The 16,413-nt window shown below is 48.1% G+C and overlaps 1 protein-coding gene across 1 annotated transcript in view; it reads right to left on the bottom strand.

Annotated features, from left to right (window-relative positions):
• Window positions 1-318: 318 nt before the first annotated feature.
• Window positions 319-16,413, bottom strand: part of iqsec2a (IQ motif and Sec7 domain ArfGEF 2a) — a gene marked incomplete at both ends in the record, with an annotated part of 60,724 nt that continues 44,629 nt past the window's right edge. Inside the window, 12 exons of the mRNA XM_080853803.1 lie at window positions 319-1,620; window positions 2,474-2,523; window positions 4,932-5,138; window positions 5,645-5,806; window positions 7,037-7,136; window positions 7,725-7,850; window positions 12,065-12,204; window positions 12,538-12,704; window positions 12,860-12,982; window positions 13,122-13,283; window positions 14,418-15,628; window positions 16,076-16,413. The exon at window positions 16,076-16,413 is cut by the window's right edge and continues 25 nt beyond it. Coding sequence (XP_080709929.1) covers window positions 319-1,620; window positions 2,474-2,523; window positions 4,932-5,138; window positions 5,645-5,806; window positions 7,037-7,136; window positions 7,725-7,850; window positions 12,065-12,204; window positions 12,538-12,704; window positions 12,860-12,982; window positions 13,122-13,283; window positions 14,418-15,628; window positions 16,076-16,413 — 4,088 coding nt within the window. The remainder of the gene's footprint in view (window positions 1,621-2,473; window positions 2,524-4,931; window positions 5,139-5,644; window positions 5,807-7,036; window positions 7,137-7,724; window positions 7,851-12,064; window positions 12,205-12,537; window positions 12,705-12,859; window positions 12,983-13,121; window positions 13,284-14,417; window positions 15,629-16,075) is intronic.

The following is a 16,413-nucleotide window of genomic DNA, read 5'->3' as shown; positions in this document are numbered from 1 at the left end:
CAAGCGCTAGCCGAAACTAAACGGACAAACGAACAAACAAACAAATAAACGAGCTGGATGAGGCATGCTTATGCAGCTCAATCTGGTCGCGAGACGAACAGGGCTCAAGGTTCTACACGCTAGGGCAGCCGACGTGAATGTAGCAAAGTCTCATCAGACTGTGCTTCCTCTTCTTCCTCCTCTTCCTCTCGCCCGTCTCTCCTCTTACTCTGCCGCCACTGCCTCTACGCTGCTGCAGGGCTCCAGCACCGTCCCTAAACTGGACCCTGGCTCTCACAATTGGCCCTGGGGCTCCATGGCCCCCTCCCGTTGGTCCCCTCACACCACTGTGCTGATGCGGTTGATAGACTTGGACTTGGAGCTGCCCACCGTGCCGCTGTTGCTGCCACCCCCTCCCCCGCTGCCACCGGGCCCCCCCCCACCCGGGCCCCCTCCCTGTGCCAGCGACTGGGGTGGGTGGGGGGAGAGAGGCGTAAGAGGAGTAAGAGGCGTAAGAGGTGCATGAGGCGAGGGTGGAGGCAGGGGTGAGTGAGGGGGTGGAGGCGGAATGGTGGAGGGGTGCGGGAACTGGGGCACATAGCGCGCAGTGATGGCGGTGGGCGGCGCCTGGGGTGGTACAGCAAAGACAAAGTGCTGCTGGTGCGAGGGGAGGGGGCTGTGGGTGAGTCCACCGCCACCGCCTAAGTGGCCGTGGCCGTGAGAGTGGGCGACGTGCGAGTGGGCGTGCGGGTGCGGTTGCGAGTGGGACAGCATGAGCGGCATCTTGGGCGTGGGGCCGGGGCCGCGCACCGAGTGTGTGGGATGCAGCGGCATGTGAGTATGCGCCTGCGAGAGTGCGTGCGTGTGGTACATTGGGAACGGAGACACGGGGGAGAGAGGGGAGTGTGGAGAAAGCGGAGGAGGCGTGCAGGTCATGCCCATGCCCATACTGATGTAGCGTCCTTGCTGCTGCTGTTGAAGCATAGCATGCTGGGAGATCTGGACCTGCTGCTGGCTGTACTGCTGCAACTGGGCGTGGCTTGGCATAGGCTGCGGGCGCCTGGGCAAGGAACCGCGCTGGATGGTGTGGTGCATGCCCGGTGCAGAGCAAGAGGGGCCGCTGACCATGGGCACGGCCTGCACGTGGTAGCGGTGGTGGTGGTGATAGGGGGGTGGCGGCTGGCCCACGCTGTTGTTGTGGCAATACTGCGCATGCAGCGCCTGAAGCTTGGACGGCCCACCGGGGTCGGTGAGGGAGGACGGCGAGAGCGGGGGCGGACCCCCACTGGTGGGCGGTGGCACGGGTGCCGGGTAGTGCGGCCCAGGAGGGATTAGGGGGGCGGGTGGCTTGGCGCGCTTGCTGCCAAACAGGGAGCCCAGGAAGGAACCCGAGCTGCTGCCCCCCGAGCCACTCCCAGTCCCCCCCCCAGCGACCCCGCGCTCGCCGCTGCTGGATAGACCACTGGCGCAGCCCATGCCTCCGATGTTGTTGCCACCCATGGTGTGTTGCTGTTGCCCCGGCCCACCCCCCACCCCTACTCCGGGGCTCAGGATGGGGCGGTGAGGCCGGTAGTCGTCTAAGCCATAGCAAGCGGACATGGGCATTCGCTGGTGGGGCCGTGGGCTACTGATGATGGACCCCTGTCACAGACAACAACAAACACGTCATTAATATAAATAGATACACATGGATGAATGGACACACACACACACCCAGGAATACACATTCACACAAAAACTGTTTTCACACAGAGCAACACACACACACACACACACACACAAACAGATGCAAGCACACATACAAACACTAAGAGGAAAGATTTAATAAGGAATCAGACTGGACAACGTAGACAGATCAGAAACAGGCCTTGTTACTTACTACATAATGTACTTTATTACATTTTGCAGTAAAATGAAACGTCTTTAATCTTATGTCTTATCAACATACATCTGCATTTCTGTGAATATTTTCTCATTCTCAGCGTGCAGAAATGATCATAATGATGTCTTGATTTAGTTCATTAGCAGCTGCTATCAAGCAGGGCTTCTCCAATCATCCATTCAACATCGGCTCATTAGAACAGCCACAAACATTGATGGCACAGCTCAAATCACACAAACACAACACAACACAACACAGACTTCAAGTCTCCGTGAACAAGCATCAGCGATAGGAGGTGTAATTAGTAAAGCCACATGGTTGCGTACACCACACAATGTGAGAGAGTGGCAGTGAGGGAGATTGCTCACTGTTTCATGCACACACATGCACGCAAGATGCTCAAACACACACACACACACACACACACACACACACACACACACACACACACGCACATGGTGGTGATCGATAGAACATGCACGGTGCACAAGAAGGATGGTCATGCACAGGTGCAGAGGATCAGTCCATGTTGGTGAGCGGGTGGGTGGGGTGGTGGTTTGATTTTTAGGAGTGAGAATGGGAGCAGCGCTCTTCACACCCCTTCAGACTTACTTCCATGGTACTATCCAAGGAGCCGGCGCTGTTTCTGCGACCTCGTTTCCCTGCAGCCCAACCAAGCAGAGCAAGGTCAGGAGGACAACATCCCCACTGGAGCCCAGCCAACCACAGCCCACCCCCCTCCCTCCACACACACACACACAAACTCACACACACACACACACACACACACACACTGGGTAACAGCACTGCTATAAACCTAGCCTCCCCGAGGAGCACCTTACACTGAACCCTCCCATGCTCTGCCAATTGTTTTCCCCACATAGAGTATTACTGGGATAAAAAACACATTCCCTTGATATGGGTTTTGCCTGCACACAATACGATTTGCTAAAGGGATTCAAGCTTCTCTGAACACCTTAACAAAGAGCACTCCATTGCCATGTACAACATCACCATTAAATCCCCATGTCTCATTCCTCTCGTCATGCCCTGATTTCATTCTCAAATAAATATAATGATAATAATAATTTATAAAAATAAGAGGAATATATTGTTCTCCTCGCATGCGTTTCTAACTTTTCCCTGGTAAAATTCCCTCCAGAGTACATTTCAAAGGCATTCTTCACTTGCTGTGAGGCTTTCAAACCGAGACGTCAGGATTCAGAATCTGCATTTGGAGCAGCTCAGCACTCTCCTCTAAATAGAGATGAATGGAGATTCATTTGAATACTGCAGTCTTAATGTCTGCAGAGCCGCTGTGAGCCTCTGACACAAAATAACGCTGAGTGCGGAGGAATTGATTTGCTATTGAATATTATATGCTTAAAGGAGGCCACAGGAGCATGGCAGCCGTCGTGATAGTTATTTATCTTAAGCTGTTTGAAGAGTGAGATCACTGCAGGAAAAGCAGTCTAATGAAACCTTTGGGGGTCGGGGGGGAAGGGGGGTGAGGGGGGTGAAAATCAATCCCTTGCTAGTCACTAATTGGTCGTGGGAAGGCCAACATCATACAAAATGGCCAACATTTGATTACCTGTACATGTACTATTCTTTTCAGAAACTGAATTTTGATGGGTAGTCTAATCATTGTAATTACTGGGAAATGATCAGTAAGAGTATTTAATGTTTGGCTGCTTTTATCAAATGTGGTAATATTAGATCTCTTTTCAGATAGAATCAAAGAAAGAGCTACAGATAATTACCAGGCAGTGATGCAGCGATTGTCTTAAAAGACACATGTATTTATACATGAAAAAACCTTTAAAGTGTATTAATTTCAAAACCTAAATATCTATGAATCTGAGCGTTAATAAGATATTATTTTATCCTCAGTCTTGATGCAAAACAAAGACTCTTGCAACGTAGCAGAGTTTTAATGACCCACTAGAGGGCACTATTACATCTTATATGCACAGCTCTCTCTCTCTCTCTCTTTCCCTCTCTCCATTTTGTGATTGAGCAGCATCCTCTAATTTGGGCAGAAGACACAGTGACACAGTGACACAGCGTTAGCGTGCCCGGTGTCAGTGGGTAGTCACACGGCCTGGCAGCTCTTCCTTACAGAACTAAGCTCCTCCGCACACGAGACGGAGACAGAACCATCTCCGTCTACACCTAACAGGTGATGGTGCATCAACCCGTAGCGGAATACCACAGTGCAGCCTTCATTTGTCACATTTGAAAGATGTGCATCCCAAGCATGTCTCAATTGAACTACAATTGAACTCCACTCACTTGCGATGTCAGAAAAATAACTAAGGTTGATTAATTCACTCCCCCTCTGGCAGCAGCCCATAGGGTCAGGCTCTAACAGGCTACAGGGCATCTGAGTCACATCAGTGAGTCAAACGGTGGTTCTGCTATATCTGTGTGCACTGTGTGTTTTGACACGGAGTGATCATGACAGGCCTCTGCATCCCTTTCCCCTGCTTCAGCAACCTGTGAGTGTGGTGTATAAGCGGGACTGGGAAAGAGCACAGCTCATCTCTACCTCCAGGTTTTTTTCAGACATTACAGAATGCCCAGTGTCTTGAAGTGAAACTTCACCCCCAGCTGTGAGCATAACTCCCTGCTCCGGACAATTATTATTATTTTTTTTAAATCTAAAAAAGTGGGCAAGGGGCTGAGAGGGGGGTGGAGTGTACAGCTGGTGAGGCTGGGGGAGGGGAGGTGTAAAGCTCCTGTGAATGATGAGTCCTGATCTCACACTCACACAACAGGTGGGTGCTGGGGGAGGTGGGCCGCCCATTACATGACGTAAACTAGTCCCAAACTGTTGACCTTACGTCATCATCAGCTTTGCAAGGTTCAGGCTGATTTTAAACAGTAGATGGGTGTTGAGCCATTCACAACCCATGCTAATATTACAGTAGCACCAGCACTGATTCATCACAGTACAGTCATATCATTTCTGGGCTCTGTATATCACCCTGAGACAATGTTATTGAATTGAATTGAATTGAATTGAACTGAATTCAGGGTGCATTTAAGGGTGCAGTTCCACTTGTACCTGTCTCTGAGAGATCTCGCAAGGAAGAGCTGAGAGCCGTGCGCTTGAGCCCGTCGGTGTTGGCATATGTGTCATCCAGGCTCGGCCTTCCCAGGGTGCCGTTCACCGCCTCGCTCTTCATCCCCACACCGCCGCCTCCCACGCCACCACCGCCCCCTTCGTTCAGAAGGCCAGGCCGCATCACACCTTTCTGCTTCTCCAGCTCGGCTGCGGAGGATTTGACAGAGAGAGACAGAGACAGAGAAGAGCGAGAGAAGAATGAAATGAGAGAAATTCAATTAGCAGGAGGCAGACCGAGAGTGAAATATCACTGAAAGAAAAAGAGGCAGAAGTAGAGAGAGAAAAGAGAAAAAAAGACGGAGGCAGAGAGGGAGAAAAGAAATATACAGAGACAGAGTGTGGGAGAATGAGTGAAAGCGAGATGCCCACAGAGAGGGAAAGAGAGAGAAAGAGATAGAGAGACAGAGAGAGAGAGAGGGAGAGAGAGAGAAAGAGACAGAGAGAGAGAGAGAGAGAGAGAGAGAGAGAGAGATAAGGCAGGGGAATCGAGAAAGCACAAGGGAGATGAACAGTGAAGGAGGAGAAAATGAAAGATGAACTCTGAGCAGCAGACACTGTTCCACCAATCACAGCTACAATGTAGCAGGTTACAGCACCCCCCCGCCCCCACCCACACCCCCAGCCGTGGTGCACTGCGCTGCAGTTTCACTCACACTCCACACGGTACTTCTCCATCTCCTGCACCTCGGCGATGCTCTCCCTCAGGTCGCTCACGAAGCGCGATCGGTCCTGCTGGCTCGGAGCCGTGAACACGATCAGAACCTTCCTCTCGTCCCCCGGGATGGCCGACGTTAGACGGATCCCATGAGGGTAGTCTGGAGGAGGGCAAACACAGCTCAGAGTGGTACAGGGGCACGGTAATAACATACAGACACAACATGGCAAGGGTACAGTATACACAGTATAGAACAACTTCAGTGTAACATAACATAGATGCAAGGTAGCATGGACATGTCATGACACAGAGAAATATGCGGAGCATAACAAGATAAGACCTTCACAGTGTAGCATGAGCAGTATGCAATTTAGATGCAGTATGGTACAAGTGAAGTATGCTTTACTACACTATGATAACATAGGAGTAATACACATTGTAGAAGCTATTCCCTACCTCATTAAACATCAGATACGTTTATTGCATATTTATACATTCATTTATTATGTTGTAGAGGCTGCATTTTTTAAACATCTGTCTACTTGGAAAACAAGAAGTCATTCAGGAATCACCACTCCTTCCTTTTAAATACAAAGCTAATTGAGCCGGTATTCAGAGTTAGGGAGCTAGCTAGCTGTTACCACAAACGGAATCGTTAGAAAACACAAACAGCAGAGCTGGGGACCAAATTTGCCATCTAGCAGATAAAGGCTACATCCCTTTGGATCCTTTTAGTTGACCAGACAAATAAAGTTGTATCTACTATATTAATAATACTCAATCACTACAGTTCTCAAAGCTCAAAGCTAAAGTTCTCACTCTAAAGGATGCAATAGCCATCGATGCAACACTCTGGCATTTTCCTAGAATGTCAAAACTAATTTTAATACAGTACACATATATCTACAGCAAGGAGACTCTTAGGAGATTTATAGTCTGGCAGTTGAAGAACTTATAGCAGGACATCAAAGTGTTAGGGTTTTATGGTGTGTGTACAAACACTGAGATGAGTGAGTGTTTAGACGTGGGCTAAGTATCATTTTCATCATGTCTGTGGGCAGCAGATGACCACATAAATACAAGGGAGTGTGGAGATTTGGCGAAATACCAGTGACACTGAGAGCTTCACGTCAAAGAAGATCAGAGAGAGAGAGAAAGCAGAAACAAGAGAGATGCAGAGGGAGAGACAGAAAGCAAGAGAGAAAGTGAGTGAGAGAGAAAAAGCAAGAGTGAGAGAGAAAAGAGAGAGAGAGGGGATGGTATGTTTGAGGGAGAGTATGTGTGTGTGTGTGTGTGTGTGTGTGTGTGTGTGTGTGTGTGTGTGTGTGTGTGTGTATAAATAAAGCAGGAGAAACAGATGGAGAGACCAGATGGAGAGACAAGCACTTACAGGAGTTCTGGAACATGTGAACCTGCATTTCCACCAGGGGAAAGGACTGTCTGAAGCTGTACGTCACCAAGGTCTTCTTCTTCTGAAAGATCTTAGTCACCTGCAAAGAGGAGTAAAGCGCATTTAAATTTACTGCATCAGCAGTGGGAGATTGGGGGTTGGGGTGGGGGGTGGGTGGAATGGGAATGGGTTGGGGACGGGACTAGGCGGGGTGGGCTGGTAGGGAGGAGTAGGGGCTCCCCGGAATGAGGCCACGATAATGAGGGTGCTGCAAGAGAGCTACGAGGATGAAATGCTGAAGGCTTGTAAATCTACCAGTGCCCTAGTGCTGCTGATGATGCTGCTGCTGCTGGGATGAGGAGGTGGCTACAGCTCGACACTGAGATTTACATGCTGACGCTCATGCATTCTGCTCAGGGTTTCCTCATGCTGAGAACTGCTTTTCTTTTTTTCAAATGACACTATGACAAACGGACTTCAAACTAAGCAAAAAAATGGAATCATTCATCAACCAAAGGGTGTGTGAATAATGTGTTAACTGATTTATGTTCAGGCATTTATGTATTTATATTATACCTGATCACACCATTTCATGGAAGCTAACTGATCCATTCATTCGTTCCTTTCATATCTCATGTTCAGTGCGTAGTCAGGAGCGAGGCTGGCTATAGGGGACTGAGTTTCTTACCACGAGCAGGTCGTTGAAGAGGAAGACCTCCCTCTGGTGAACTCCCGTCCTCTGGGGTCGATTGGGGTCAGGAACCTCATACAGCTGACAACAACACACCAGCCTGCGATGAGGCAGGGACAGCACCTGCACAAACACACACAGCACACGCATCTGCCATTAGCCAACTACACACAAGTACAGACGTGTTAAAATCCACGATACACATAGGCACACACTACCTGCACACACATAGAGGCAAATGTCATATATAGACATGTTAAAAGGACTGGGCACATGTAGGCCTGGGCGAAATAACAATCATGATAGATATATCGCTGTAGGCACAACAATGTGTTAAAAGGTTTGGTTTTGCTGGTAAAATGCAAATGCTTCAAAAACGCATATAAGACATCAACTTTAAGGCAAGATGTAAATGTAATGTTAAATATGCATTGTGCATTGCCACTCAGAGGAGTCTACTCTCCCGGCATAGAGGGGAGTCTTTGTAGATGGCTATTGTGGTGGGCAGGAATAACCTAATGTAATGGTCCTTATTGTGGTGGGCAGGAATGACCTAATGTTATGGTCCTTATTGTGGTGGGCAGGAATGACCTAATGTTATGGTCCTTATTGCTCGCTCTAATGCTCCTGCTGCAACTGTAGGCTGCAACGAAAACTGCACTTGCCAACAGACTGGAAGAAGGTATGCAACATCTTGGTGCACACATTGAATGACCTAAGCTTACTCAGAAAGTAGAGTCTGGTCAGTCCCTTGCTGTAGACAGCCTCAATGTTACATTTCCAGTCTAGGTAAATGCCCAGCATGCACTATCACCATGCACACTATCAACAATTACAAGCTGGCTAATCCACTTTAGCCACCCAACGCAGATCAACCTCCTTCTTATGCAGGAACACACACATGTATGTGACAGAACCATAAACCATCAGATTAACTCACACCATAACACACACACACACACACACACACACACACACACACACACACACACACGGCAGCGCTAAACCAAAATTAGCCTGAAAGAAAAACTGCACAACTAACCTCGACAGGATATTAAAAAGCTAATCCTAAACGCCTGAGAGAAACTTGCTAAACAACCCACCTCCAAACCACCGTGAAAGCAATCCAAAACAAACCGGTCAAAGCGCCTCACCCCACAGAGCAATCTCTGTGAATCCGCTTGCCACACCACGCCCCGCCCCGGTGAGTGAAGGCTCTGGTAATGCCCCCCTCTGACCAGCTCGTTCAGATCAAGCCCAGGCCGGCAGTGACTGTGAGCGTGAGTAGTCAAATGTGCTGAGGATCAGAGGGAACACTTCCAGCCATCACAGCCCATCTCTGTCTGTCTGCAGACGCTCTGGCGAATTAGCATGTAAGGATTGCATCGCTCCCTACAAAGGGGCTCATGTCCACATCTTCAGCATTGCTTATTAGATGCTCTCTAAGATTCCAGAAATAGCCAGAGCATCAGTGGAGAACTGGTTTGGGGAAGCCCTCAAATACACTGTCCCTCAGTGGGGAATATGACATGACAGTGGTGGCATCCAAAAGTCTGGGCATCCCTGGTCAAAATGTATTTTACTTTGATTAGTTCAGTAAGTCGAATTGATCTCTAAGGCATTAAGTTAAAGATGAAACATCCTTTTCAACATTTTAAACAAGATTTGTTATTGTTATTGTAATTTCAGAGTGAAAAAATTAAAGGAGCACCATGCAAGAGTTTGGGCACCCAAAGAGATTTGAGCCTTCAGATAACTTTCACCAGGATCACAGACCTTAATTAGCTTGTAAGGGCTATGGCTTGTTCACAGTCATTGTAAGGAAAGGTCGGGTGATTTCAAATTTCAAAGATTTATAAATACTCTGACTCCTGAAACCTTATCCTAACAATCAGCAGCCACGGGCTCCTCTAAGCTGGTTTCTCTGAAAATGAAAATAATTTATGCCCACAAAGCAGGACGCTATAAGAAGATAACAAAAGGAGATTTCAGACATCCATTTCCTCAGTTTGCAATGTAATTAAGAAATAGCAGTTAACAGAAATGGTTGGGGTCAAGTTTAGGTCTGGAAGAACAAGAAAATCTGCTTGTAGAATTGGTGGAAAGGCAAATCAAAACCACAGTTTGACTGCATTAGACCTTCAGGAAGATTTAGCAGGGGTGGTGCACTGTTCTTTTGTGCAGTGACACCTTCATAAACATAACCTTTATAGAAGAGTCATCAAAAGAAAACCTTTCACGTGTCCTTGCCACAAAATTAAGCATCATAAGTTTGCAAATTAACCTCTTAGCAAGCCAGTTGCTTGTCCTGAGGACCAATGAAGTTAAAATAGAACTGTTTGGCTGCAATGAGCAAAGGTATGTTTTAGAGAACAAAGGGTGAAGAATTTCATGAAAAAAACACTGCTCCAACTGTTTGGCACGTGGGTGGATTGATGAGGCTTTGGGCTTGTGTTGCAGCCAGTGGCACAGGGTATATTTCACTAGTCGAGGGAAGAATGGATTTAATTAAATACCAGCAAATTCTGGAAGCAACCATCACACCATCTGTAAAAAAGCTGAAGATGAAGAGGGTGGCTTCTAAAACAGGATAATGATCCTAATCCTCAAAATAACCACAATGGACTTCAAAAGGCACAAGCTGAAGGTTTTGCCATGGCCTAACCTAAAGATTATTGAAAATCTGTGGATATACAAGCTGTGTTACTTGCCAATGGGGATTTTATTTACAGTAGTAATTAACTGTAGCCATTTTCAAAGCTAGACTATAGACCCAACTATTCTCATTCTATTCTCAACTCAACTCAGGTTTAGGGTTAAGGCCTACAAGTGGGCCTCTATTTAATCTCTATTCTTGGCCTAACCTGTATTTCGGGCATTTCTCTGAAAACAGTTATTGGGCTATCGGGTTCTCTGTGCGGTGGTCCGAAAAAGACCGGTGGGCCTATTTTAATGTCTAGTGTAGCGCTCGGCTTTGTTTCTGTCCTTTATCTGAAAACGGCTATCTGGCTATATTACGGATGCCACTATGGATACTATTGGGGCTATTGCTCTATGGTTCTCTATTATGTGTCCTAGAGAGACATACACTACTTCAGCAGTGTTTTTAGTGTACGTTGTACATCACGTCTTTTCACAGTTTTAATGTTCCTTTTGCTAAAGCACATTGAATTGCCTCTGAGTTGGAAATGTGCTATATAAATAAACTTGCCTTGCCTTACTGACCATGCAGGGTGGGCAAACCTTTACCTAGGGACATTTTTTAATTTGAAACCATAAAAGCTGGGGTAAAAAGGAATATTGTTGAAAATATTAAAGAAATGTGTCATCTTTTAACATTAGTACCAGACATTTTGACCAGAGGTGCCCAGACCGTTGCATGCTCTGTATGTATGTATAACGTGCATTATCTCTGTTCACGCTGTTCAGGTTAAAAGAAGATGTTAATTTGGGTTAACCTGTAGTGTATGTAGTGTTTGACCAAAGACTCAAATGCAAGCACATATTGAACATACTGACACAATCCACTGAGGTACCAATGAGAGACTCCCAAGCCCTACACACAACTGTCCACCATGTTCTAAAATCTCTCAATCCAAACAATATAATGCAACATATGCCAGATGATAATCCTAAAAGCAACCAACACAAAAGAGAGACAAATATGACACAAAAATATACAGTTTGGCTGGTAACCATGTAACACAACAGACAAAGCCAGATCTTGGAGATTACACAATGTATGTCTATGGTTCACAACAAACGTCACTGATTTTCAGCCTGTAAGCCTCATCTCAAATAAACAAACAAAGAGGCAAATACCTAACCGTATGTCTGGACTTTCTCTCTTCTCTATGCACAGCCCCTGACAAGCTGTCTGTTTTTTCATGGCTATGCAAACGATCTGTTAGCAAGAAGAAGCTTCTCGGCTCCCCTGTTGCTCAGGCACCCGTATGCTGCCAAACTCAGGGTCACGGCGTTCATCCCGGCCCGTTGGCATTTACCAAATAAATGACTTAGCCCGTAATTGTGGTCACAGCGTCCTTGTCTCTCACAGCAAAGAAAAAGGGGGGAAAGTGCCTGGAAATATCCAGAAGGCACAGCATGGGGCTCTACGACCTTATGGTGTGTTCACTTTTTCTTTTTTAAATTATTTGAATATCCATTTTGTATTCACACTGCAGTATCTCACTCAATGCGATAAAAATGGGGAAAAAAGTATTTTTTTCTCCTTTTCAAAGGCTAGTCAAACTATGAAAACTTCTGTCAAATCTGTCAAGTTTGAACCAAAACAAAGCATCAGCGTTTGAGGGAATAACTGACAGAGCACCACTCACAGGCTTTTTCCCGACCACAACCCTCTCCACAGCTTGCACTTGAGACACGTGGTCATCGTTGGTCCGCAGCTCCCATTTCTGGATGCGCTGGTAGATCCCAACAAGCAGATCCCGTGGAATGTCCTGACCATTGTCCACACCTGGGAAAGAGCAGGATAGTGAGATATAGACAGGTGATGAGGAGGAGGAGGAGAACCCCCACTTTGTTCTAAACCTTAACAGCTTCTTGCTCTTTAATTCCTAGATGATGAAGAATACAGGTGCTATCTATTGATCATCAAACTACAGGTACTGACTATTAAATAATTAAGAAAGTTGGTTGAAGCTAATATTTAAATCCATGACCTTCACAACACAGGTACAAAGCCATACCATGTTGTTTTTAGGGTAGCTTGACAGTTAGGGAAAGGGTATGATCCATCATTACACAAACCAATAGAAAGACACAACAGAAGCCATGAATATCACCGCACCTCGCAGATTCTTGATGAAGTCCTCCATCTTCATCTTCCTCTCAGGCTTCACATTTGGGCTGTACATGTCTGTGTTGAGAAGGATGATGGCAAACGCCAGGATGAAGATAGTGTCAGGGTTCTGGAACTGTCGGACCAGCACTGGGTTGCAAACGCAGTATCGCTGACTGAGGGAGAAAAACACATGCTTTACTACTGTGGAGTTAAACATTACCACGTGTTGATATGGTTCATGTTTTTTAATATCACCTTACTTATACTTGACTGAAAAATTACTTATAAGTATACAGTATAATTCAAAGACTCTAAGGCACTGAAATACCTGAAAGCCTCAATCAGCCTCTCCACCTTCTGGGCCTCCCCCTGTACTTTGATCTGAGCCTGGAACTTTCTCAGAGCGTCATCCAGATCCATCCCTGAGAAGTCCATCTCATCCAGCACACAACTACAGGGCACAGAAAGACATTAACACCACTGGCGACCAGTAATGATGATGACTGTGAGAACCTAAACTTTAAAAACAACTCTTATTCTCTCTATCATTGGCTTCCTCCTCTGAAGCAAAAGCATCCATTTCCACTTACTCTAGCACGTCTTTGTTGAACTGCTTCTGCCGGTTGCCCAGGAACTCTCCAATCATCTGTCGGCTGAGCCCTTTCCGCTCCAGGATGAAGCGGGCGATGCCCACGGGGGTGTCCGACACGAAGCCCTTTTCTATCAGGTACTGAATGCCCTTCTCTGGCTTCCTGAGAGTGAACCACAAGCAGAGCTCAAGTTGAACATATCAAAGAGCAAACAGTCACAGAATAAACACACACAAGGGGATGAAGATGTAGACCTTTCCCTCCCTCTTTATCAACAATATTTATCCACATTTTAAAACAATATGGCACACAATGATACGTGGAAAGAAGGAAGGAAAAGAATGTCTACAGAAAAAAATGCACCATGAATACTTTAGGTTTCACACAAAACCATAGTGAAGAGTGTGCGGTAGAGAGAGGAAAATCCATTATGATTTGAAAGAAATAAGAGAGAAATCATCTAAAATGATCTCTAAAGGATTCAGGAAGCCAGCGGGTACTGAAGAGTCAGTGTATTATTATCCTTTTTTCTGGTGCGTTGACATTCTAGCAGTGATGCTTTGGAATTCAGACTTGTAGCAGCACTCTGGGGTAGTTTAGATGAGAGCACAAAGCATTAAAACAGCTTTCTTGACACAAGCGCATATATAGGCCTTTGACTGTCAGCCATGGAATTCATGTCACAGCCTCTAAAGAGCTGACGGAGCAGCTGCCTCATAGACATCACTGGGGTGGCTCCTGTGACTGACAGGAATGCTCACATGGCTTTGGACCTTAATGAACAATGATTAGATGGACCAAGCATATGATGACATCAGTGTTTCGCCATTGCTTAGCTATACAACATTGTGAGACAACCACACATTGACATCATCGATGCAGCCCAGCTGATAAAAATGTGTCTGGCAGGTGCTGAGATTGCATGTCAACAGCATGTTGTGAGAAATAAATATTGTATCATTCATTAAACCAGCAAGCAATAGCAGAGCAGCAGCATAAACATCAGCACAAATCAATAAAAAAAATCAATACTTGGGAGGCTTCCTGAGAAACACTGAGAGATAAACAGATGTGAGCCTTGGAGAAACACAATATTCACTATCAGCTAGACAAGATGGCAGCCAGTCCAATATAGAACCTGAGAGCCCAACCCGGTAATCCAACTATGATAGAGATGATGTTTGGAGCCAAATATAGATCCTAGTAATAAAGAGGTATTACCCTCCTTTACTAAAAGAAAGAGGTATTACTCTCCTACACTGCAAGCAGTGGAAAGGTGCCAAAGGTTTCTCTTACTTGTTGAAGAGGTTGAGCCCGATGCGGTACTGCCTCCTCTGCACCACGTCGTTGTTGAAAGCGGGCGAGTCCCAGCTGTGGCGGCTCTCCCTCTGGTAGGTCTGCTTCCCCAGCAGGGGCATCGGCTCCCTCAGGCTGTCCCGAGACGACGAGCCCGTGCTGCAGTTGATGGTCTCGTTGGAGTTGGTGGTGGAGTTCAGTGAGTCGTTGTCGCCGTCCGAGCAGCAGGGCTGCTCCTGCACGCCCAGGATCATCGGGGGCATGGAGGATGTGGAGGAGAGGGGGGTGAGAGGGGTGAGGGGGGTTAGGGGGGTGAGGGGCGGCTGCTGCGGGGAGGGGGACGTGGGGGTGTCCGGGTATGGGTGGTGGTGGTGGAGGTGGACAGGATGGTGCAGAGGGTGGTGGTGGTGATGGTGGTGGTGGTGTAGGATGGTGTGGTGGGGCAGCTGCGTGGGGATGGGGGAGGGCAGGGGCCGGCCAGGGGTGCGAGTCTGACCCTGGGCGGTGCAGGAGGACATGGTGCGGGCGTTGGGGCTATGCTTGAGCGTTCCCTGAGGCGAGCCCCCGATCCCTACACCTACACTTCCTCCTCCAACTCCACCTCCGACTCCTCCACTTGCCCCGACTCCCCCACCACCAGGGGGCTCCTGCTCGTACATCAGCTGCCTGTTGAGGGAGCCGCGGTCGGAGCGGTCGCTCATGTCCACAGAGCTGTCGCTGGGCGGCTCGATGGTCAGCACGGGCAGGTGTGGGCCTCGCAACCGGTAGTCACGGCACTCGGTGCAGGGCGTGCTTCGCCGGCTATTGCCGCTGCCGGCGCCCTCGGTGTCCCGGCTGTCCTCGCGGCCTCCGGCCATCATCATCCCTCCACCGCTGCCGCCACCAATGCCTGCCCAGAACTCGGTGTCGGTGCTGCTGGGGGCGCGGTCGAGTGAGAGCGGCGAGGAGGGCATGCCGTCGTCCATGTAGAGCGTCACGTCGCTGTAGGACGTGGCCGTGCTGTCCTCATGCATGCTCAGGACCCCGCCAGCGCGCTCCCGCTCGGCAAGGCGGCGCCTTGACAATGACGGGTTGCTGGGGTTGATCCACACACACTCGCCGAAGTCGTCACTCTCCTCCCCACCCACGCCTTCCCCGCTGCCCTCCTGCGAGTCGCCACGGCCTGACTGACAAGTGAGCGTGTCGTCCATGGAGTCCGCCAGCGATTTAACCTGTAAGAAACAGCCAGGGGGATCATACGTCATGCATTGCCACGATAAATTACGTTGTATTATTGTAGGTATGAAATATCAATACTTAACGGACATCACAAGAAAAGTGTGCCTTTATATCAGCTACTGTGCCCTCTAGGTGTCGCAACAGTAACTTAAGCGACTGCTGACACTAATCTCTACACACTAAGCTACAGCATATGCAATGAGTGCCACCTTTACCCGGACTGTTTTAAAAGACTTAAAGGGGAGCTTAGGATCTTAAAGAGCAGCATTTACCAGATTTGTCCAACTGAGAGTGCTAATTTGTTTGGCACCAGGGAGTGGCGGCGCATCACTGCGTCCTCTATTGGCCCCAGCAGGTAGTGACGCACACACACGTACACACACACTTGCGTACACACGCACACATACAGTACATATATATACACAAACACAAACACTCACTTGTTTGGAGAAGGAGTCGTCCATGTTTGTGTAGTCCTCCCTCTCTCCCTGGCAGTCGGGCGAAGAGGCGCCCTCCTGGTCGTGCGAGTCAGGCTGCCCTGCCAGCCCCAGCGCCATGGGGTGAGGGTAGCGCTGCTGCTGCAACTGCGACTGCGACTGCATCTGCGGCTGCCGCTCGTCGAAGGAGTACTGCTGGCGCATGTTGGAGAGGATGATGCGGCGCGTCATACGGCTCTCTGAGGCAGAACTGCGCAAGCGCTCGAAGTTCTTGTTCATGCGGTACTGGCGGAAGGCCGTCTGGATGGTGCGCGCCGCACGCCTGCTCAGGAAGTAGCCGC

This window comes from Sprattus sprattus (assembly GCF_963457725.1).
Source record: "Sprattus sprattus genome assembly, chromosome: 16".
Lineage (NCBI taxonomy): Eukaryota > Metazoa > Chordata > Actinopteri > Clupeiformes > Clupeidae > Sprattus > Sprattus sprattus.
This window is presented reverse-complemented; position numbering and strand designations above follow the sequence as displayed.